Source organism: Acinonyx jubatus, chromosome C1, assembly GCF_027475565.1.
Source record: "Acinonyx jubatus isolate Ajub_Pintada_27869175 chromosome C1, VMU_Ajub_asm_v1.0, whole genome shotgun sequence".
Classification (NCBI taxonomy): domain Eukaryota; kingdom Metazoa; phylum Chordata; class Mammalia; order Carnivora; family Felidae; genus Acinonyx; species Acinonyx jubatus.
In genome coordinates this window covers 81,889,226-81,913,825 of record NC_069381.1, presented here as the reverse complement: position 1 = coordinate 81,913,825, position 24,600 = coordinate 81,889,226, and the positions used below count along the sequence as shown (strand labels likewise).

General features: G+C 34.9%; 1 protein-coding gene across 2 annotated transcripts in view; it reads left to right on the top strand.

Moving 5' to 3' along the window:
* The window catches only part of DPYD (dihydropyrimidine dehydrogenase), an 854,343-nt gene that overhangs the window by 279,469 nt on the left and 550,274 nt on the right, over positions 1–24,600 (top strand). For both annotated transcript variants that reach the window (XM_027058524.2, XM_027058523.2), the window contains one exon: positions 4,350–4,437. In XM_027058524.2, the coding sequence (XP_026914325.2) occupies positions 4,350–4,437 (88 nt within the window). The remainder of the gene's footprint in view (positions 1–4,349; positions 4,438–24,600) is intronic.

Here is a 24,600-nt window from a genome sequence, read left to right as displayed (position 1 = left end):
TCTCAAAATATTTTGATAGAATTCTTTATTGATTAAACTTAACTTGTAATTATTAAGCATGTCTTCTGCTTCATAATTTGAGTAAAAATACCTAAGATCTCATTTTTGATAACCTCTCTACATCATCTTCTTTTTTATTATAGTTATTTGAAGCATTTCCATTATTATAGAATGTTATTGGAAAACTAATATAAAAACATATCGTAACACTACTGGAGGAGAGAAATATATTTATTAATAGCTGACAAAATAGTTTTTGTGTCTGAAGAAAGCTAAATATTATTTTTAAATTCCTCCATCTGATCTCCTGTCTTAGGGATTCTGGAAATATTTTATCTATTTAGCCAAATATTCTATCAGAAATGTGAAGAGCGTGTTTGTTGTAATCTGTATTTTTTAATAATGGGTATCATATATTTCATTTGAAGAAAGAGTTCCACTCCAGAAAAAAGTTGTAAACCTATTTACATTACAAATATTATTATATATGAAGATGTATTATAGATGTAAAGAAAGTTTCATGACGTCCCAAAGGGGATATTAGATGGAACTTTGGCTCATGGCTTATATTTAGCCCATATATTGGAATAGTAATAATTCTTATGCTGAGCTTGTAGTAGAGTAAATTTTCTTCTGATTTTAACTAAGAAGCTTGAGTACTTAGTCCTAAATTACTAAAGCCACTAGAGGAAGGTACAATATGTGTTATAATTCATATTAAGAAAATCAAGATGAAAAAATATTACATATACAAAAGTACAGAGGACTAAAGGAACAAAAACACAAGCAAAATGCTCACCATGTGATTTTTGTTCTAGCATCATATCTATTTAACAAATAATGTTAGGATTTCATAGTTTATCAGCCATAGGAATGTTTTTGATGTTTGTAGTTGTCTCATAATAACTAGTTTTAGTTATGTGTTATATCTCTGAGCCCAATTTCCCAATGCATAACATAAACAAAATTTTAACCTTTTTTTGTCAGAGTCCTTCTCCTTGTTCTTTCTTACAGAGTTAATTATTGAGTGGATAACAAATGTTTGGGAGTCTAAGGCTTTTAGAAAAGGGAAATTTGACTGGAGTTCCCAGCACAGACAGAGAAGAGTCCTGGTGCCTGACACTCCACTCAATGTTGCCATTATTGCTTTGTCTCATTTCCATCATGGAGCTACTTCCTAATGATGGCTATTATCCATCTTTCTCACAATGTCTGTCCACAGTGTAGTAAAGTCTTCCTGGTCCCAGTTCTAGTGTATTAATACCAAGAATCAAGCTACTTGTCTTTCCAGTTTTCAATACACAAACGTATAATTCATTTTTTTTCTTCCCCAGTTGCATACATTGCCTACTAAGCTGGAAACAGACTGTAGAAATATGAAATGTCTTTACATCTTTCCTGTACATTATAAACTCAGACATGTTCACTCTACTAGAGTGGAAGGATTGGGATGTCTTTATTATCATTTGATAAAGCATGTAGTAACGCTACTAAACTAAATTGCTGTGCCCATACACGCACCACCTCAGGAGGGATGGGGGTATTTCTTGAATCTTTTTGCTGAGGCAGTGGATAAACTAAACTTAAAGTCAGGTATTCTGAGGATCACTTCCACTAATTAACCCATTGGCAGGGCATTCCACTGCTCAACTTTGGAAACTGCATTCTCATTCTATTTGCTAAAACTCAATTTAGAATGTTTGGACCTATAGATTTCTTTTATGTCTAGCCTTTATTATATACCGGTATTAAGGTTATGTATTTCATAAAATAAACAGTAGAACTTTCTTTATGATCAGAAATAGTTTAATAAAATAAAAAAATCTATTCTTTAAAAATTAGCATAAATTGAAATTTGGAAATCTCACTTTGGATACATTGAGTAGTATCTAATGCTACTAATTCTAATGCCAGTTAACACTATTATATACTATAAGCATCTTTAATATTATATATTTACTTGATGTTTTAATTCTTTCTGTGGTATTTGATATCTTCCAGAGTTCTGAATGTTTGTTTTTAATCTCACTTTTGTTGTCCTCAGCTTAGAAACTTTCAGTTATTCCATCTCCCAATATAAAAATAGAATTAGTATTTTAGGAAAACAAAAATGATCCTTTATGATACAATCTCAGACATCTTCTCCCCCTACTTTCTCTTTCTTTTTTATGCTTTACCCTTTGTATTCCAGAAACACTACATTTCAGTAGGTCTTCACATGTGATGTGTTGTTCTGTGCCTTTGAAGATGGTGCCAGTTCTACCCGTCATTCTCCTTTTACTTTAGAATCATCAGGGCATAACTGTTACTCCTGCTGGCTCTGCAGTTGGACTATAGATGTAACTTTGATGAAGGTTGTCTAAGCCCTCTTATTCCTTGGTTTCATCATCTAAAATGAGGATACTGATATCACTTCATAGGGGTTCTTGTGAGGATTAAATGAGCCATATATGCAGTGTTTAGAAGAGAACCTTGCACTTAGTTAAGTGTTCTGTGCAGGTTATTTTCAAGTACTGTTTCATACATAAAATTTGTTCTCCCTCCACGACTCAGTTTAGAGGCTTTTGTTTTTAGGAACATGCTATCTTCAGAACCCAAAGAAGCCTACCAGGAATGGTGCTTCCATCTCTATGGTGGTAAATGAAAGCAAAATTGCAGCAAAATATTTTATTTTAGGGAGGATATACTGCCACATACCTGACAAGACCTCTAAACTTCACTCAAGTGGCTAGTCCTTGATCTTCTTAGGGTCCATTGTTGGCCCTCTGCAGGGCATGTGTCTTAACAAAGTCTCCAGCATACTAGCCACCTGTTACTCATGCTGTCCAATCTGCATGGTGTTCTTAATGTAGTGGATCACTGTGATGTTCTGTGGGGTGACCAGATAGTTTCAGATTACATATATTATTACAGTAGAGAGTCGACATGTTCCGGAGGCAAAACTGTAAATGAATATTCTTATCTTTCCTCTGTGAATGTGAATTGTTTCTGATTCCTTTTTCTCAGCAGCAGGATGGAAAAGTATACCACATGCAGGGTACCTGTGGCCTTGTTTGTCTGCTTTAGCAATAATACCACACCTATCACAGAAACTGTATTCAGGGGTACTCTTTGGTTGAGCCTCCAGTAGTTTACAATTATTCTCTAGGAATCATCTAGCCTCTGCTGAGACCAGACTGGTGAATTACACAGAAATATAACATGGATCACCACCATCTCTCCCCATCCTACCCACCACCAGTATATGGTAGTGTGTTTGATTTACTCTCGACTGGGGTTTCAGAAGTTCTCTGTCCTTCCCAATTATTGTAGCTCTTACTTCACAGACCAGTGACCCAATGTGGGGATAACTTCAACTAACAAGTATAGCAGTTTTGCTTATGCAGCTGAAGACTAGGGGAATAATCACTACCTGGGGCTGTGATCTCAGTGGTCTGTGAGCCAGAATTCAACCAGGCTCCATCTTTTACCTTGTCCCTGTAGTCCATACTCTTGTATCCCTAGCTATCAAGGTCAGTGAAGGATCTGTGTCCAGTGTCCTTGAAATGTGTGATTATTCCCCTTTCCCCAGTGTACAGTACTTGCGTAAATGGCCATAGCTCCCTTTAGAAAAGGACTAAGGGAATCATTATAGTATTAATTTGGCGGGATGTTACAGGTCCTTCTTCCTAGGGACTTGGCCACCTTCTGCAGTCAGTAGGTTCCGGATCTGAAAATTGGCTCATGACTGGGTACTGAACAGGTTATTGTGACTTTTAATAGGGATGACTACCCTCTGCCTCCCAGATTTATTCACCTTCCCTGGACCATGTCCCCTATCAAAATTCTATCTATTATTTTAAAAAGCTCTATGAAAATTCTGTTACCTGTATTCTCATCCTGCTAACTTAGCCAGAGTGAATCTCTCTATCCTCCAAATTCCTGTAAACATGTGCTAATCACACTCTGTTTTATGTTACATTTATTTATGTATATCTTCTGCACAGATCCTGATTATACATTGAGGCAGGAACTGTGTTCATTTATCATTTTATTCTTTAAAGTGCCTCACATAGTGCCTTGAATGTATTAATCAAGCTATGAAAGTTTACTGATGTGATTTTAAATACACTAGTGTTTCTTCTGCTACTTCATTGAAAGACTTTTGCATTTAGTCCTTTTAAGTAAGACATGTTAGTGTTCTATTTATATACTGTTTTGTACATGTAAGCCTATATACTAAAAGACAAAAATATGTCTACATGTATATGAAATTTTATATATCGATTTTCTGTTCCTTTTGATGTTAAAGTTAAGGTTTTAATTAATCAAATGCCAAAACATCATTATTGAAATATTGTTTCTTACAGATAATTTGTGGCAAAAGCCTGTCAGTGGATGAAATGACTCTTAGTACTTTGAAAGAAGAAGGGTACAAAGCTGCTTTCATTGGAATAGGTGAGTAGTTTGCTTTTAAATATTTTTCTTTGTAATTTAAAAAAAAATCCTGACAATGTTCAGAATAACTGCCTGCAGACATTTCCATGATAGAAGTTATATCTGTTCAGAGAGCAGACAGGAATGAGTGGCTGAAGAAAGTTTTCTATTTATAACTAACTGTGTTGTCTCACCTTTATTATGGATAGACTTTGGCAAGACCATTTTTAAATTTCCTGTTTCTCTCCCTATGTCATCATCATCAGTGAACATCTCTAAGACACAAAATATCTTTCAGTCATGCCATGGAAGCTCAGAATTTGGGCTAAAAGGTGTCTAGATGCTGTGGCTTTCTTAAGATAAAATAAATTGGCTAAATAGATAATAAAGGACAGAATTGGCTCAGGTTTTGTTTGTTCTATTCATTTTTTTTTTTAATTTCCTAAAGAATTTTCACATTTAGCTGAAAGTTTAAACATGTTTAATGATACATCTGGAAGTCACATACCTGCTAAGGTATTTCATGTGTATCATGGTTGTATATTTTGTCCACATATTCCATGGAGATTGTTTTCTAACATTTTTTTCCATCCACTTATTATTTTACTGAGAGACCAGAGAGAACAAAGAGTTGATTTAACTTAGTCTTTGTCTCATAAACTGTGTTCATTCTCTCATATGATCATACTGGGGACAGTTACAGCATACAAACTGAGTAACTCCATATTCCTGTCTTTCAGTTTGTCTTTCCTGCAGTTCCCAGTCCTTAAATGTGAATAGCTAAGAAATAAATCTATATGAGATGAAAACTTTTCCTCCTCTTTAAGTGATCACACATTGGATTACTTTTGTTTTGGAGCTGTCCTTATTCATAGTGTTTCTGGAGTGAAATTATCAGGAATGCTTCTTAGCCTACTACATTTTTCTTATCAGGATGCCATGTATTCTCTTACTAGGTAATTGCCACCAAGTCTAAGACCATCTCTGTCACTTCCTTTATTTAGATGAAAACCTATGGAGAGGAAAATAAATTTTTGCCATCATTTCTAGCTTCTAAGTGTCTTGAACCTCCTTCCTTTCAGAAACTTGAGTTCAACTGTCATCGCTATTTCTCTATATTATCTTCATAAGTACAATAATCACTGTGTGGATCAAGAACAGGAAGGAGAAGATGTGTGATATTTTCATAGGTTTCCTTTTGAGAGGCACTAAACCAACTTTGGTTTTACTCTCAACATTACATTTGTATGTTAAATTAACATACAAGAAATAACATAAATAAATAAGTCAAGCATTTATGAAGTACACTCTAATACCAACAATTTGGATCAGCAAGTTGTTACTTTCAACAAGTACAGGTTCAAAAATGCTTGGTGAATAATAAATGGAAAATTTAGTAAGGCAAAAGGTATGAAATATTGGTGATGTTTTCAAATAGTTATTTGAAATTCACCATTGCAGCTTCCTACAGCAGGTGTTCATAAAAGATGGGTTTCCCATTAATGGAGTAGTATATGCTATTGCAGTTTTGTGTATCTCTACGAATGTTGTCTACAAAGAATCTGTATTGGAGAGATGGGCCAAATAAATAACTAATACATTGAAATATCTCCAAATTAATTGCATAATAAGCAAATTATAACAAAACTTTGGAATAATTAAATGGTTTATCACTCTGAGTAGTTTAGCCAGAGCAGTATCTTCCATCTGTTAGAATCAACAATGTGTTTTAGTTTTGTTAAGTTTCATTCCATTAAATCCCCTTACATATGTTATTTGATAATGCCACATCCTTTCACAATACTCCATTTCACTCCGCACCGAGGTGTGAATACTGCATTTAAAATGTGGAGTCCTTTCATATTTATGTTGCTGTGCATTTTCATGCTGGGAAGTGAATCTTTTGACATTTTGGTGTAGTGATGTGTAGAATGCAGTTATGTTCTATTTCAGTATTTTATACGAAATATATACAAGGAAGTTTCATCTTGTCAAAAAAAAAAAAGCTTCTGTCTATAGAAGACAAGTAGCGTTACCTCCAGGAGTTGTTTATTTGACACTTTTGATTGCCAAGTTGGGAATTTATGACCTTTCTATTACCATATAACTGCCTGTTGCTTGGACAGCCTCACATACTTACATGCTTTTGTTCATTAACCATGCTTCTATATTGTAATTAAACTTCATTCACTTACTTTACCTTTTCCCACTCAGTTTGGAGAAGTCAATTTTGGAATAGGACTCCTATATTATTTAGAATATAGGTTTGGCCACTTTAAGAAGGGAAAATGAGACTTAAACTAGGTACATGTTTATCCTCCCTCATCTAACAGTGTGAACCATCCTCAACACTTGACTTCCATCTTTCATCAGTTGGTATACACTCTGCCCACATTCCTGCTAACAAAAATGGGAAGTAAGGAAGGGAACTCCTTTCCTTTGAAGTTTATGACCCAGCAATTGCACATAGCACTTTTGTTTTTACTTTGTTGTCCACAACCTGGTCACATAAACATACTTAACAGCAGGGGCGCCTGGGTGGCTCAGTCAGTTAAGCGTCCAACTTTGGCTCAGGTCATGATTTCACGGTTCATGGGTTTGAGCCCTGCATTAGGCTCTGTGCTGACAGCTCAGACCCTGGAGCCTGCTTTGGATTCTGTGTCTCCCTCTCTCTCTCTCTGCTCCTCCCCCACTCATGCACTGTGTCTCTCTCAAAAATTAAAAAAAAACATTAAAAAAAAATTTTTAACAGACTTAACAGCAGAGGACACTGGGAAATATAGCCTCTAGCTGGGCGGACATAAGCCCCCATTAAATTTCTATTACTACAGACAAGGGGGGTGATAAATATATGGAGGGAAAAGAAATAATGGTCTCTCAGCCATAGGTGTGCATCATCATTGGTATTTGACACATGGATACCTTACTGAGAGAGATTAATAAAGCAGTGAATAGCAAAGCATTCACTCTTTGAACTTACTGCTTACATATTGGTTACATAGGTCATTAATGAAAATGGAGTATATTCTCTTTCTGTAGTTGGGAATACTATTTATAGATCTTCTATATTTATAAATACTATCCATTCTATATTTGTCTAAAAGAAAAAAAAAGTCTTACTTTGTATTAAATATGACTCATCAGGACAGCTTAGTAAATCCAATGCATTAACAAAAGTATATTCTCATGTTTCCTGATTTTTAACAATACGTATGATATTGCTGTTGAAAAGTTGCTCACTTTTAGGTTTTTCCCTAACTAATGTTAACAGAGTCCATTAAAGAAAACATCACAGTGAATGTACATTATTGTGACACATATCTTTTTACCCATGGCAGATTTAGTTTCTTCTAAGTGAAATAAAGATAAGTGATTTAAAGCTCTGTGCCTTTATCCAACTGTATTGAATTATTTTGGGACAATTGGGATTTTTTTAAAAGACTCTAAAATTTTGCTATTTTTTTTAAATAAAAGCACTTGCAGAGTGTGTTACTATCAATGTTCAGAAAGAGTTAGAACATCCACTATGCAAGTGTTTTTCAAAGTATTGGTGATTCTCTTTGGTTGGTATTAAAATCAATATAATGGATTACAGCCATCATTTTTTTTTTATTTTACAAAATTGAACACAAAAGAATAGAAAATATCAAAGTGTGTTGCTCATGGTTAGGGTAAATGTTTTTTTGTGAAAAATATTTTCAGTTTTGTGTGTATTTGTTTTTGGTTTGCATACTTGCACATGCACCCTACATATTATTAAAAAAATGTATTTTGGGGGCATCTGGGTGGCTCGGTTGGTTAAGTGTCCAACTTCAGCTCAGGTCATGGTCTCATGGTTCGTGAGTTCAAGCCCTGCATGTCGGGCTCTGTGCTGACAGTTCAGAGCTGGAGCCTGCTTCAGATTCTGTATTTTTAAAATGTGGCTTAATAGTCATTATTTGAAATCCACTGTTGTATGTTGTAAAGACCCTGAAATACTATTCCTATAGCATGACCAGCACCTATCAATAAATAACTGATGAGTGAATTAAATAAATATTTAATGACTAAGGCACTGTGCTAAGGAATTAAAAATGCAAAGAGGGGTGCCTGGGTGGCTTAGTCAGTTGAGTGTCCAACTTCGGCTCAGGTCATGATCTGGCAGTTCGTGAGTTCCAGCCCTGTGTGGGGCTCTGTGCTGACAGCTCAGAGCCTGCAGCCTGCTTCAGATTCTGTGTCTCCGTCTCTGTCTCTCTGTCCCTTACCCACTCGTGCTCTTGCTATCTCTCTCAAAAATAAATATTAAAAAAGTACATAAATAAAAACAAAATCATATTCTGCTTTTAGCTTGATTTTAATTTCAATCAGGAAAGTTATGAGATTAAAAAACAATAGTATCATATAATTTGAGGAGTGAGATGTGGTCAGAGTGGGCTGGACATGAGCATAATTTTCTATTATTGTTGTTTTTAAGTTCTTTGGCTGATTATATTCTAGAGTCAGGTTTAAAAACAACTGTTTTAGAAGACTGAAGAGTTGAACCTTTATCCTTTGCTTCAGAAGAGCCCATTTGCTTTCCCTTTTGCAGTAATTTTCTTGTGGTAGTCTCACAAAAAATAGCAGTGGTAAAAAAAAGATTAAACAAACATGTAAGGGAAAGAACATCCAATAAGGCACCCTCAAATAAATGGGTAAACTTTGTATATTCTTCTGATGAGAGTTTTCTTTTTCCTGAATTTTTGTTTTAAATACTTTGGAGAGAGAAGGGATTGCAGAGGAAATAGCAGTAAAATCCATTATTGCAGTCATAATAGACACAAAGGGAGCAGGAACTGCAGGAAGATATTATAGAGATAAATAGTCACTGTCTCACCACCAGATGCTTAATTTGTGTCTACCTCAAAGATTTCTCTTGAATTCATTTCTTGCTATACCATTCCCCGCCATTAACTATACTGGACCACTGCTGTAGCCTTCAAACCAGTTTCCCCGGGCATCATTATCTCTACAACAGAAGTAGTGATCTTTCTAAAATTAGATCTCATGATGCAGTTTCCTCATTAAACACTCTCTCCTTTGCCATAGCTGCCTATATCCTTCAGGATAGAGGAAAAACTCCTTAAAATAAGACTTTCAAGGCTCTTTATGATTTGATCAACAGTTTACGTCTCCAGTCACTTTATTTCTTAAATTGTGTGTTTCGGCCATTTTGAACTGTTTCGGTTTTACCTCATCTAATTTTTTCTTTTTCTCCTCAGTATTTGGAGAATATATGGTATTGGCTGGACCTACAACTGTCATTATTTTCATATTTAAGTCGTTAACCTACATGTCTTTTTTTCCACTTCATGTAGTAGTTTTCTAACGATCCACTTCCTACCTTCACTCTTTAGTCTGGATAAATGAAGCTGCTTCCTTACCCCAATTCCACACCATTGGGTTCTTGTTCCCTTTCCGGATGTACAGACTAGACTTTGTACTTTACTCTAGCACTTACTTCCTGTATTATAACTGATTAGGTGCATGTTTGTTTCAGCTACCGGGAGTCAAATTCTTGCAGTCTGTATATTCTGTCTGCCTTGCTGCAGTGCCTAGAAAAGTGCCTGGTGCAAAGTACGAACTCTGTAACAACTCTATGGATTTTTAGTGCAAATGTTTTAATTATTTGCCAAAATAAACTGATAGGATATTGAAACACGTTGGCAATTTAGTGGGTATTATAGCATTGACCAGACCTAGGGGGTATTAGATTAAAATTGGTATTATACCATAAATGAAATAAGTAGGATTAGTGATATTGATGGTACTGATATTGGTAGTAGCAGTAATAGCTAAAATATTCCATGTTCAATTCTTTTTTTCCCCTTCAATTTTTAATAGAGTCTATGCCATAACTTTTAAAATGCCCCTTGAGGTAGTTATTATTAACTTTATTTTATGGATAAGAAAATAAAGATTAAAAAAGATTAAAGAAAACTAGTAAGTACAACTGAACAGTGGAAAGTGGATTTTATAGAGAAGGTAGGAAAAATGTAACAAATGCAAACATCCATTTTTCAAAACTGTTAAGAGACACAGTGGCTGAAAGCCAACAAGTTATCTGATGACACCTGCCTACATTGAATTGTCCAATTTAAGGATCTTGAACATGTGACCTTATACTCTGGAAGAATTATTTCATGCACTTAGCCTCACTGTACTTTTCTCACTATTATCACCCATTGACTTTTTTTTCCCAGTTACCATAAGAAAATATTTTTTTAAATATGATTCTCAAATATTTTAGCAGCTGAAGAAAAGATAATTACAATTAAGAAAGTCTATTGAGAAATTGTGGTATTAAATTTGTTAACAAATTTAATACAATGTGGCCTTTAGTTAATACTTTGGGCCTTCTTAGAGCCAGAGTTCTTCTTTGTAAAAGCTATTCTTAATTAGCTTCTTAATCAGGAGTTTCTAAATTGTACATAATTATGTATACTTTCTATTTATTTAGCAGAAAATGGAATAAGGTTTTTAGACCACCCTCTTATGTCCACAGATAAAAACTGAAGTTGTTTAGGAATTGTGCGCAGTTATGAGTAGATTACTTTAAAATAATAAACCTGACTTAATTTTAAGTAAAAAAAAAAGTGTTACGAATATTTTGACAATCCACTTTTTAAAAAATTTGTAATATTGTCTAATCTAGTGTCACTTGTAAGTACTTGGGTATAATTGTGAGATGGCTCCCCAGAATTCAGAAATGAGAGAGATACAATTCCAGCTGAGAGTTCATTAAATCATCATTTAATGAGTTCAAGCAAAGCCCCCAGAAGGAGATAAAATAGATGTAGGGCAATTATTCTTTGATCATATTAACATATCTATAGAAAGTGCATCTTAATCTGCAGAAGCAGGTGATAGGGACTGGTCAATTTTACAAGTATAGAAAGAAAGGAAAAAAAATAATCTGAGAAAATATTGGTGGTATCTCTTTAAAGACACGTGAATAAATGGTCCTGGAGTTCTTTGAGCCCCTATCATGAAGATATACAGATAGGTTTATTTTCTTTAAAATGTCCTTGTTCTGATTCCAAGTTCAGTAAGTTAGCACTAATTCCTGAATAGTCTGATTGTATTAGGAGACAGTGCTAATCATGTCAGTAAGAGTAACCCTGGTCCCTATGATGGCTATCCTTGTTGCCCCACTCTGCTTCTCTTAGTAATATGGTGCTCTAATATGAAGAACTCTCCACCTCAGGTAACACTTCTTAAAAACAAGGTGTGAATGTCTGTTACTTTTAGTTGTTGTTGCTGCATTCAGAATAAGTCAAGTTCCTTTGTATGACTTTCAACAGGCTACAACAGCTGTCCAAATCTACCCCTTCAGCCTTAAAGCTACCACTTCATAGATCTGTCTTAGCCATCCCTCAAAAGTAACCTGAACTCTTCCATCATTATGTCTTGGCTTATAGTCTTGCCTTTACTAAGAAAATGTTTTAGTCTGTCTCCATGTGGTAAAGTCAGTACTTACAGTATTCATCTTAAATGCCACTTCTTACATAAGACATTCATACTCATCCTGCTGAAATAAATGTTTATTCTGTGTTCATACATAGCAAAATGTTTTATATGTCATTTATGGAACTAAATATAGTTTTCCTTTTATTATTTTTGGTTGCATGCATGTATCTATTCCCTTGCCCCCCACACAAACACACTAGATTAAAAACCTATGAGAGTAGGGATTAGTTTTTTAAATTATTGTATTTTACAGGTTAGCACATTTTGTAACATGAATATAGTATAACATCAATAACATTTTTTGTTGTAAAATAATTAGAAGAATAAAAAGAAAAGAGAAACAAAGGAATAAATGAAAAACAATGTAATAACTTCTTGAGAAGTTTGAAACTATATGATCATTTAGCTTCTTTTAAATTTGTGGATCTTTCCACGCATCTTCTTATAGCTTTGTCTTTTTTTTTTTTTTTTACAAAATGAGAAGACATTTTGTGGTTTTGATTATTTAATCAAAGGCAATGAATTAAATTCTAAATGTTACAGTTCATGATATTCTACATTTATACTTTATGTGAAGTAATTTTTTTAGTTTTTTAAATGTTTATTTATTTTTGAGAGGGAGAGACAGAGCACAAGCCGGGGAGGGGCGGAGAGATTGGGGAGACACAGAATCCGAAGCAGGCTCCAGGCTCTGGTCTGTCAGCATAGATCCCAATGCATAGCTCAAACTTGTAGACCTCGAGATCATGACCTGAGGCAAAGTCAGGCACTTAACCGACTGAGCCATCCAGACGCCCCTACATGAAGTATTAACACTGCTGTGTTAAATATTAGGTATTGCCTTTGAGCATTTTGGTAAAGGTAATGTTATTTGCTTGAGGGTGTTTAATAAGCATTTTATGATGAAGATGGTGATATAAGAAAATCCTTTTTTTTTTTCTGCTGGTAGAATTTCTGGAATATTGTAGTTTCTCCATAAAAATCAATTGTATTGTTGATTTAATGAATTAAAATAACCTATTTCTCCCATATTACAGCAAAAAAGGAAATAATTCATTTAGCAAGAAGTTTATTTCAAAATATTCTATATGCCATGTTTTTTATTAAACATTTTTACTAGTATAAATTACATTTTAAAATATTGAACACTTTATCTTCTCTACATTTCTTTTTATGGAGACATGGAGGAATTATTATTATATTTCTATATATGTATTTCATGGAATGAAAATATATTTCACTTACACTAGTTACTTAAAGAAGGAGAAAAAAACCATGTTTTGTCAATTTCATTGTTCCAACACTATTGTTTTAAGTAGTTCCAATAACTTAATTAACACTTCAAAAGTAACTGAAAAAGGGTTGGGAAATTATTGGACTAACCCAAATGTTTTCTTTCAACTGCTGCTTATGGCTCCTGGTTACCTTTTTTTGTGACTAAAAATTATTAGTTGCACTTGGAAGAGGATATTATTGAACATACACTATGGACATCATGATGGTTTTTTGAAAAATGGTGTAATCATCCTGTAGATCTGGGTTGTCCTCTGGAAGTAAATGTTTATGTTGGAGAATAAACTTAGGATAATTAACCAGAAATCACTGAGGTAGTGGGTATTGCCATAGAAGAATTAAGGAACATCACAGTATACAACCTCTTTCCCCTACCCCCAAATTCAAGAAATTGAATCTGGAATTCATGACATTAAATACGTATGTACGATGCATCAGTGGTTTCTAATTAGAGCTAGGAGACATACTACTAGATAGCTTTATTCACACTACACACTGCACAGACCCGCTTATCTTACACTTTTGCAAATCACTGTATGCAAAACTTGGTAAAATAAGGGCCCCCGTTACACACAAGGAATGACGGATTAATAAGATAGGCATGAGAAATGATATGGAAATAGTGGAAGTTGATGCAAATTAGAAGAAATTAGGTATATTTCTACATATGCTTCAGATTTCTTTCTAGAAATAATCTTTCCAAAGAATAGGAGGGAGAAACTGTGCAGGTTAATTTTTGTGTCTTATTTATCACTTATGTTGCATTTATACACATTAGGCTATACCATCTTTGGTTAAGCAGTATTAGATCATATGGAATAATATTATTTTCACTGACATGTAAATAACACCTTCTTTGACATGAAATACTTAAAAGCAGTATGTTCTAAAGCAAGATAGTTGCTTTTAAGAGGAGACTTCATTAAGACATAGTATTTTAAGTGTAAATCAGTTTCAGAAGAAATTCAGTTGGAATTTATATCACATCAGTTTTTCTCAGGACCCTGCCTTTGAATTGTTTAAGGGACAGCTAGTGAATTCATGTTGTTCTAAATTCCCTAAGGCTCTATTGTATGACACAAATTTACTTAAATGAATAAATAGAAATCAGTGGGATAGAACCTAGTTTGGTTACATTACTCTTTCTCAATTTCTTAAACTTGTATTTCTTGGTAATATTATTTAAGTTATATAAGAAATTAATATGTGGGAAGAACACTACTGTAATGATGATTAATTTACATTATTAACTCAAATAACATAACCCTTTAAAAGTAAATTATTAATTATATTTACTGTGGACATTTAAGAAAAAAATTTTTAAACAAAATTTTGATTTATTTATTTCCTTACCTCCAAATACGTAAGAAATCTTGATGTGTGTTATCATCTTCTGATTAACCATGCAGTGCCACCTGGTGTGCAGATGGAAAGAATATTACACATCAGAGGCTGTGTTCACACCCACCCCCCAGACACAAATTTATATAGCAGAAAGTTAACAGATGTTCACTTTGCTTGTGTTACGGAGATAAATTGTGCATACAGCTCTTAATTCATAAATTAAATTTGGAGAAGATATTGGTACCTCAGTTAATCAGTCACAGATTATGTGAATACATCCAGTTTAGTGGAAGAAAGACATATTTAACTAAAAAATTGCTTCCTTGGATATTTAAGTTCTTATTTTGTGTTTCTACTCTTTACTTTTGTATGTACACAGTATTTTGTTTGTTGAGGCTTAATATCTACATTTCACTGATAGATTAATCAGTGCTAGAATAGCATCATTTAAAATTGACTGCTATTTCACGTCTCTGTGGTTGTTTCCTTCTTACTGGGATAAAATAGCCTTTCTTTTGTCTTTTATGAAGACCATACTGTATTCAGGTGCTTTTCTACTATTCTTATCCTTTTAATCTTATCATCGGCTGATCATAGTTTAAACTATGTTGTTATATTCTACCATATGTGTATCTGTGTGCTAGGAATACTAGTTTGCAAAATAAATTTAAAAGGTTGTTATTTATTTAGAAAAACAATAAAATACTTTAATGCAAATAATTGCATACAAAATTTTGATTTTGTATCTTATTTTGATACAAAATAAGAATTTTGTATCTTATTTTGATACAAAATAAGAATTTTGTATATATGAAATAATACATATAGTGGCTTAATTTCTTAGAGAATTGGCTAAGTTCTTTGAATAAATTAGTTCTCACAAAGTAATTTTGGATTGATATTGCTGATACCTCCATTTCACATATGTATAAACTGTGGTAAGAGATGTTAAGTAATTTTCTCAGTATTACAACCTGGATTCAAACTGAAGTCCATTTGAAACCAAAGTCATATTCTTAACCAATCCTCTAAGTTGGTGTCATTGGTAAATAATGATTTTTTTAAATTTATACATTTCCCTTTTAAATTCATTTTTTAAAATCATGGTAAATACACAAAGCATAAAATTTACCATCTTAACCATTTTTTAACTGTATAGTTCATTGGTGTTAAGTACATTCAAATTTTTGTCCTACCATCACCATTATTCATATACAGAGCTGTTTCATCTTGCAAAACTGGAACTCTGTACCCTTAAACAAGTCCCCCTTTTCTCCAAAGTTCAGCCCCTGCAACCACTATTCTACTTTCTGTCTGCGAATTTGTCTACTCTAAGTATCTCATATAAATGGAATCATACAGTATTTTTTTTTCTTATGCTGGCTTATTTCACTTAACATAATGTCCTCAAGGGTCATATGTGTGGTAGTATGTGTAAGAATTTCCTTTATTTTTAAGGCTGAATAATTTCCTATGGTATGTATATACCACATTTTGTTTTATCTTTTCATCTATTAGTGGACACTTGGGTTGCTTCCCACTGTTTGGCTACTGTAAATAATGCTGCTATAAACATAGGCATACAAATATTTCTTTAAGTCTGCTTTTTTTTGGTTTTTGGGGGTTTGTTTGTTTGTCTGTTTCCTGTATATACCTGAAAGTGGAATTGGTGGTTTATATACTAATTCTAATTTTCAATTTTTTGAGGAACCACCATACTGTTTCTATATCGGCTGCACCATTTTACATTCCCACCAACAATACAAAGGTTTCAATTTCCTTACCTCCTTGTCAACACGTGGATTTTCCGTTGGTGGTGGTGGTGGTAGTGTTTTCTTTCTTTTTTTATAATAGCTATTCTAATGTGTATGAGGTGTTATATAATGATTTGTAATACTTTTATTTGCATCCTGCCTATTACAAAGAGAACCTTGCACTGGTAATATAGAGATAATAAATTTTAAGAAAATTAATCAATAGGGTAGATTAACAAATGAGAAACTCTCAGTAAAAAGAAATCAGATTTATCTTTTATGAGATTATGAGGGACTTACTTGGAGTATATGCCAAAGGATATGGAGAGAAGGCGATGTTCAGCAAGGAGCAAATTGTATAGGGGACTATTAAGAGACAGAACTTAAATATCTCCTTTTTGAGATTCTAACTAGTAAAATAAAAGAATTAAATGAAGAGTTGGCAGAATTTTTCGATAAATAAATAGGTGGTAAATATTTTAGGTTTTGTGGGCCATCTGGTCTGTGCTACAACTACTCACCTCTCTGCTTTTGTAGGGCAAAGCATCCATAGAATAGATTATGTGTAAATAAATGAGCATTGCTGTGTGCTAATAAAACTGTATCGTAAGTGGGGGGCCAGATTTGGCAAGTAGACGGTAGACTGAGAAATTATTTAAGAGCATTAACTGCTTTATATTTTTTTATAGTTTTGAGACAAGAAAAACCTTTAAGTGGAAATCCATGTGCAATATAAATCAAGTTAATTTTTGTCTAATATGACATAACTTGAGAGTATGGACCTGTTTATAAAATCCTTTAAGAACATATAGGACCTGTCTTTGAAGCAAAAGATAAATCCATAACTGATTATTTTATATTACCATTTTAAAATAGCTAGATTTAGCTGGGTCCCCACATTTTAGTGTTCACTGAAACACCTGACATCCTCTCATCTTAGTTACTATTTTAGGAAATAGCTTATCTATAATGTGTATTCAAGAATATTTTTCTTAGCGGGGGGAGATAAGATGGCACAGTAGTAGAGGGACCCTATGCTTGCCTCATCCCTTTAACACATCGAGATAATTATCAAATCATTCTGATAACCCAAGAAGTTGATCTGAGGACTTAGAGAACAAACTGCACACCTAGCGGAAGAAAAGAGGCCACATCATGGAAGGTAAGAGGTATGGAGTTTTGATTTTGGGGAGAAAAAAATCACAGGTGCTACAGAGGGGGAGGGAGCCCTTCTCAGAGAGAGTATGAGCGATCAATACCAAGGGATTGCACAAGAAAAATACTTCCCTGAAACCATTGACTGGGAAAAGGAGAGGGGCTGATTACTGTGAGTTTTTACCAGCAGTGGAGTTCAAAGACTGAGATTTTAGAAGACCACACATGGCACGTGTGGAGCCTGGCAGACATAGCTGTGCTCCTGTGGAGAAGGAGGGCAGAGGACTGGGAACAGAGAGCATGGTCTGAGGATTCCCTGGGTTGCACTGAGAGAGACAGTTCCCATTCTTGGAGTACATTTGGAAGATGTGGCACTGCCTTTCAGGGGACAAAAGAACCAACGGGTGCCATTATGCTGCCCCATTCATTAGCATAGGGACAGAGACACCTAGTGAGGGCACCTAACCTGGACACCGACTTTTTGCTGAGCTTTACTATAAACTTTAAGCCCCTGTGCATTTGTGCAACTCTTCTAGGACACACCTGCACCAGCCACAGCACAGTGAGACCCTCCCCTAGAGGATCAGTGTGGGTCCAAAACATGCCAGGTCCCTAAAATTTGGAGTTTTAAAACTCAACCTATATGCTTGAGATAAAGCACAGGAGCACTGTGCCTTGGGGTGGGCAGACAGCCCAGACACAGGGTGAAGCAGGTGAAGCCTGGAACACACAAGAGAGATTGTTCCTCATTTAAGAGGGCTTCCTGGACAGTGGCATGCACGAACTCCCCTCTCCAAGGATGAGAGAGTGGGCTGATGCCATTTTTTTAATCCCTCTCCCACTAGCACAGATGGACTTCAGTGAACAGCACAGCACCCACAGTGGAGGATTGAGCCCTTGACATCAAACCCTGCTCTTCTGTGCTCTGGAGGTGCTCTTTTATGAGAGAAAGTGTGTCTGGGAGCCAGATCAGCAGTGGGCCCTTCACCCAGAAGACAAGCACAAACCCCCTGATCAAGTGCACTGACCATAGCATGCTACAAAGCTTCAGGTATAGTGGAAATTGGATCTGGCTTCTTTTAACAAGCAGAGCAAAGCACATCTAGTTAAAACTCGCTATACACTGGACAAGGGCCAAACAGTCCCCATTGCAGGCAAGGAGAAACTCTGCAGAAGACTGACCTAAGGGAAAGAGCAGCCAAAACACAACATCAGTGCACACAGCATACACCAGAAACACTTCCTAAAGCTCCAGGCCCTGGACAGTATATGATTTCTTATTAATAAGTCCATTATTCTCAGGAGCAGGAAACATAACAGGCTTTCCTAACACATAGACTAAGAGACCTAGACAAAATGTCAAGATGGAGGAATTAATCCCAAAAGAAAGAATAAGAAAAGGTTATGGCCAGGGATCTAATTGAAACAGGCAATGTTCCCGATCCAGAATTTAAAATAATCATAAGGATACTAGTTGAGCTAGAGAAAAGCATAGGAGACACCAGGGAGTCCCTTACCACAGAGGTAAAAGATCTAAAAACTAGTCAGGCTGAAATAAAAAATGTTATAACTGAGATGCAAAATTGAGTGAATGTAATGACCACAAGGATGGAAGAGGCAGAGGAATGAAAAAGTGATATATAAGATAAAATTATGGAAGATAATGAACTGTAAAAAAAAGAGGGAAAGAAAAATAGTGGATCATGAATATAGATTGGGGAACTCAGTGACTCCATAAAGCATAATAACATTCAAACATAGTCCCAGAAGAAGAGAGGAAAAGGAGGCAGAAAGATTGAGCATATTATAGCTGAAAACTTCCCTAAACTGGGGAAAGACACAGACATCCAAATCCAAGAGATACAGAGAACTGCCATCAAAATCAACAAAAGTAGGCCAACACCAAGGCATATCATAGTAAAATTTGCAAATACGTAGATAAGGGAAAAAAAACTCCTAAAAGTAGCAAGGGAAAAGATATCCCTAACTTACCAGGGAAGACAAATAAGGTTAGCAGAAGACCTCTCCACAGAAACTTAGCAGACCAGAAGTAAGTGGCATGGTATATTCAGTGTGCTGAATGGGAAAAATATGTAGCCAAGAATACTTTATCCAGCAAGGCTGTCATTCTGAATAGAAAGGGAGATAAACAGTTTCCAGACAAGTAACAAGTAAAGGAGATTGTGAACACTAAACCAGCTCTGCAAGAAATATTAAAGGAGACTCTTTGAGTGGGAAAGAAAGACCAAAAGCAACAAAGTCTATAAAGGGACAGGGAACATCTCTAGAAACAATGACTTTACAGGTAATACAATGGCACTAAATTCATGTCTAAAAATAATCACTCTGAATACGATTCAGAAATAGACTAAATGTTCAAATCAAAATACATAGGGTATCAGAGTGGATGAAAAAAACAAGACCCATTTGTATGCTGCCTATGAGAGATCATTTCAGACTTAAAAACACCTTCAGATTGAAAATTAGGGGATGGAGAACTATTTATCATACTAATGTACATGAAAAGAAAGCTGGAGTAGCAATACTTATATCAGACAAACTAGATTTTAAACCAGACTGTAACAAGAGATGAAAAAGGGCTATATCATAATAAAGGGATCCATTGGAAAAGAAGATCTAACCATTATATTTATGCCTCCAACTTGGAAACACCCAAATGCATAAGTCAATTAGTAAAAACATAAAGAATCATTGATAATAATATAATAGTAGGGGACATTAACACCTCACTTACATCAATGGACAGATTATCTAAACAGAAAATCCAGAAGGAAACAATGGCTCTGAATGATACACTGGCTAGTCAGAACATTTCATTCTAAAGAAGCAGAAGACACATTCTTTTCAAGTGCACATGGAACACTCTCCAGAATAGATTACATACTGGGTCACAAATCAGGCCTCAACAAATACAAAATGATTGTGCATACTATGCACATTTTCTGACCACAATGCTATAAAAATTGAAGTCAACCATAAGAAAAAATTTGGAAAGACCACAAATACGTAGAGGTTGAACAACATGCTACTAAAGAATATATGATTTAACTAGGAAATCAAAGAAGAAATAAGAATATACATGGAAAAAAATGAAAATGAAAACGCAATGGTCTAAAACCTTTGGGATGGAGCAAAAGCAGTCATACGAAGGAAGTATACAGCAATACAGGTCTACCCCAAGAAGCAAGAAAAAGCTCAAATATAACCTAACCTTACACCTAAAGGAACTAGAAAAGGAACAACAAATGGAGCCTAAAGCCAGCAGAAGGAAGTAATAAAGATTAGAGCAGAAATAAATGACAGAAACAAAAAACAAAAAATCAGAACAGGTCAATGAAAGCAGGAGCTGGCTCTTTGAAAGAGTTAGTAAAATTGATAACCCCCAGCCAGACTTATAAAGAGAGAGAGAGAGAGAGACAGAGAGAGACAGAGAGACAGAGAGAGAGAAAGGACCCAAATAAGTAAAATCACAAACGAGAGGAGAGGTCACAACCAACACGAGAGAAATGCAAACAATTTTGACAGAATATTATGAAAAAGTATATGCCAGCAAACTGAGCAAGCTTGAAAAAATGGATAAATTCCAAGAAGCACAAAAACTACCAAAACTGAAACAAGAAATAGAAAATTTGAACAGACCCATAATCAGCAAAGAAATTGAATCAATAATCAAAAATCTCCAAAAGTAAGTCCAGGGCCAGATGGTTTCCCAGGGGAATTCTACCAGGCATTTAAAGAAGAGTTAATACCTATTCTTCTCAAACTGTTCCAAAGAATAGAAATGGAAGGAAAACTTCCAAACTCATTCTAAAAAGGAGAGTTAGAGGGTCTTCTGGGTGGCTCAGTTGTTAAGCATCTAACTTCGGCTCAGGTCATGATCTCATGGTTCTTGAGTTCGAGTCCCACATTGGGTGAGCTGGAGCCCTACTACAGGTGAGTTTAATCCCTGCTTCAGGTGAGCTTGAGCCCCACTTTGGATGAACTGTGCCCCATTCAGAGTGAGCCCTGCTTCTTTTTCTCTCTGCCCCTTCTGGGATATTCTCTCTCTCTCTCTCTCTCTGTCTCTCTCTCTCTCTCTCTCTGCCCCTCACTCACTTGTACCCTTTCTCTCTTCCCCCCCCAAAAAAAAGTAAATAAATAAAATAAATTTAAAGAAAATAAAGGAAAATTAGAGATCAATATTTTTGATGAACATGGATGCAAAAATTCTCAACAAAATACTGGCAAATTGTCCAAAGAATTCCTCACCATGATCAAGCGGGATTTTATCTGGGCTGCAAATTAATCAACATGATATACCACATTAGTAAAAGAAATGATAAAAACCATGTAATCTTCTCATTAGATGCAGAAAAAGCATTTGACAAAGTACAGCATCCACTCTTCATAAAAACCCTCAACAGAGTAGATTAGAGGCAACATACTTCAACATCATAAATGCCATACACAAAATAACTACAGCTAATACATTCAATGGGGAAAGATTGAGAGGTTTTCCTCCATGGTCTGGAACAAGGCAAGGATGTCCATTCTCACCACTGTTACATAACATAGTACTGGAAGTCCTAGCCTCAGCAGTTGGACAACAAAAAGAAGTAAAAGGCATCCAAATCAGTAAGGAAAAGGTCCAACTGTCACTATTCACAGGTGATATGATAGTCTATGTAGAAAACCTGAAAGACTCCACCAAAAAATTGCTAGAACTGATACATGAATTCAGTAAAGTCACAAGATACAAAATCAATGTACTGAAATCTGTTGCATTTCTATACACCAATAATGAAGTAGCAGAAAGAGAAATCAAGGAATTGATCCCATTTATAATTCCACCAAAAGCATAAGATACGTAGGAATAAACCTAACCAAAGAGGTAAAAATCGGTACTCTGAAAACTATAAACCCTGATGAAATAAATTGAAGAGGACACAAAGAAATGGAAAAAACATTCCATTCTCATGGATTGCAAGAACAAATAGTGTTAAATGTTTATAATACCCAAAGCAATCTGCACATTTTATGCAATCCGTATCAAAATACCACCAGCATTTTTCACAGAGCTGGAACAAACAATCCCAAAATTTGTATGGGATAATAAAAGATCCCAAACAGCCAAACCAATCTTGAAAAAGAAAAGCAAGTCTGGACACATCACAATTCTGGACTTGAAGCTATATTACAAACTTGTATTTTCAAGGCAATATGGTACTGGCACAAAAACAGACCCATAGATGAATGGAACAGAATACAAAGCCCAGAAATGGACCCACAACTATGTGGTCAACTAGTGTTTCACAAAACAGGAAAGAATATCGAATGGAAAACAACAGTCTCTAACAAATGATGTTGGAAAAACTGGACAGCAACATGCAGAAGAATGAAACTGCACCACTTTCTTACTCCATACACAAAATAAATTCAAAGTGGATAAAATACCTAAATCTGAGACAGGAAATCATCAAAGTCCCGGAAGAGAACACAGGCAGCAACCTCTTTAACCTTGGCTATAGCAACTTCTTCCTAGACACATCTCTGGAGGCAAGGAAACAAAGCTGAAATGAACTATTGGGACTTCATCAAGATAAAAAGCTTCTGCACATTTAAGGAAGCAATCAACAAAACTAAAAGGCAGCCTGTGTATGGGAGAAGATATTTGCAAATGACATATCTGATAAAGGGGTAGTATCTAAAATCTATAAAGAACTTATCAAACTCAACACCCTCAAAAGAAATAATCCAGTTAAGAAATGGGCTAAGACATGAATAGACATTCCAAAGAAGACATCTAGATGAGTAACAGACACATGAAAAGATGCTCAATATCACTCATCATCAGGGAAATACAAATCAAAACTACAATGAGATTCTACCTCACACTTATCAGAGTGGCTAAAATTAACAACACATGAAACAACAGAGGTTGGCAAGGATGTGGAGAGAGGGGAACCCTCTTACCCTGTCTGTGGGAATGCAAACTGGTACAGCCACTCTGGAAATCAGTATGAAATTTCCTCAAAAAGTTAAAAATAGCACTACTCTATGACCCAGAAATTGTGCTACTAGGTATTTACTCAAAGGATACAAAAATACTGATTTGAAGGGATAAATGCACCCCAATGTTTATAGCAGGATTATCAACAATAGCCAAATTATGGAAAGAGCCCAAATGTCCATCAACAGATGAATGGATAAAAGAGATGTGGTATATGTATACAATGGAATATTACTCGACCATCAAAATTAATGAAATCTTGCCATTTGCAAGGACCTGGATGGAGCTAGAGTGTATTAATTATGCTAAGAGAAATAAGTAGTCAGTGAAAGACAAATACCCTATGATTTCACTCATGTGGAATTTAGGAAATAAAACAGATGAACATATGGAAAGGGGGACAAGAAGAGAGGGAGGCAAACCATAAAAAACGATTAACTCTAGAGAACAGAGTTGCTGGAGTGGAAGTGGGTGTGGGATGGGCTAAATGGGGGATGTGTATTAATGAAGGCACTTGTGATGAGTACTGGGTATTATATGTAAGTGATGAATCACTAAATTCTACTTCTGAAACTAATATTACACTATATGTTAACTAACTAGAATTGAAATAAAACTTTAAACAAAATAAAATAATAAAAAATAAAATATTCTTTCATTAATAAAAAAATATTTTTCTTCCTGATGTCATGCCGATATTAATTTTTCAGAACATTACCAGCATAGGTAAACCTGCTATTTTTGTTTAGTTCTTGGGTGTAGTGTTTTCTCCTTTTAAAATAAAATATTTATTTATTTACTTTAGTAAATAAGTACATACTTAATTTCACAATCAAAGAAAAAACAAAAGCACATCCACAGATTAAAATTGTAGAAGAAATTAAGTGAGAACTGAAATTAGATTTCTGTGAAGTGATTGACAATTCCAAAGGTGTCATCTTAAAAATTGTGATGAAGGTTTAGTTTTGTGGCTTCTTGTAAGTTTTGACATATTAAGAAAAATGGAAACATACATCATAAAAATCTTCTTTGCTTCTAGGCTAGTCTTCATCTATAAAGTATTTGCAACTTTCATTGTTGCTTTATTGTTCTCTCTCTCAAGTCTTTATTATAAATTCTAACAAGTAGCACCCACCAGTTTAG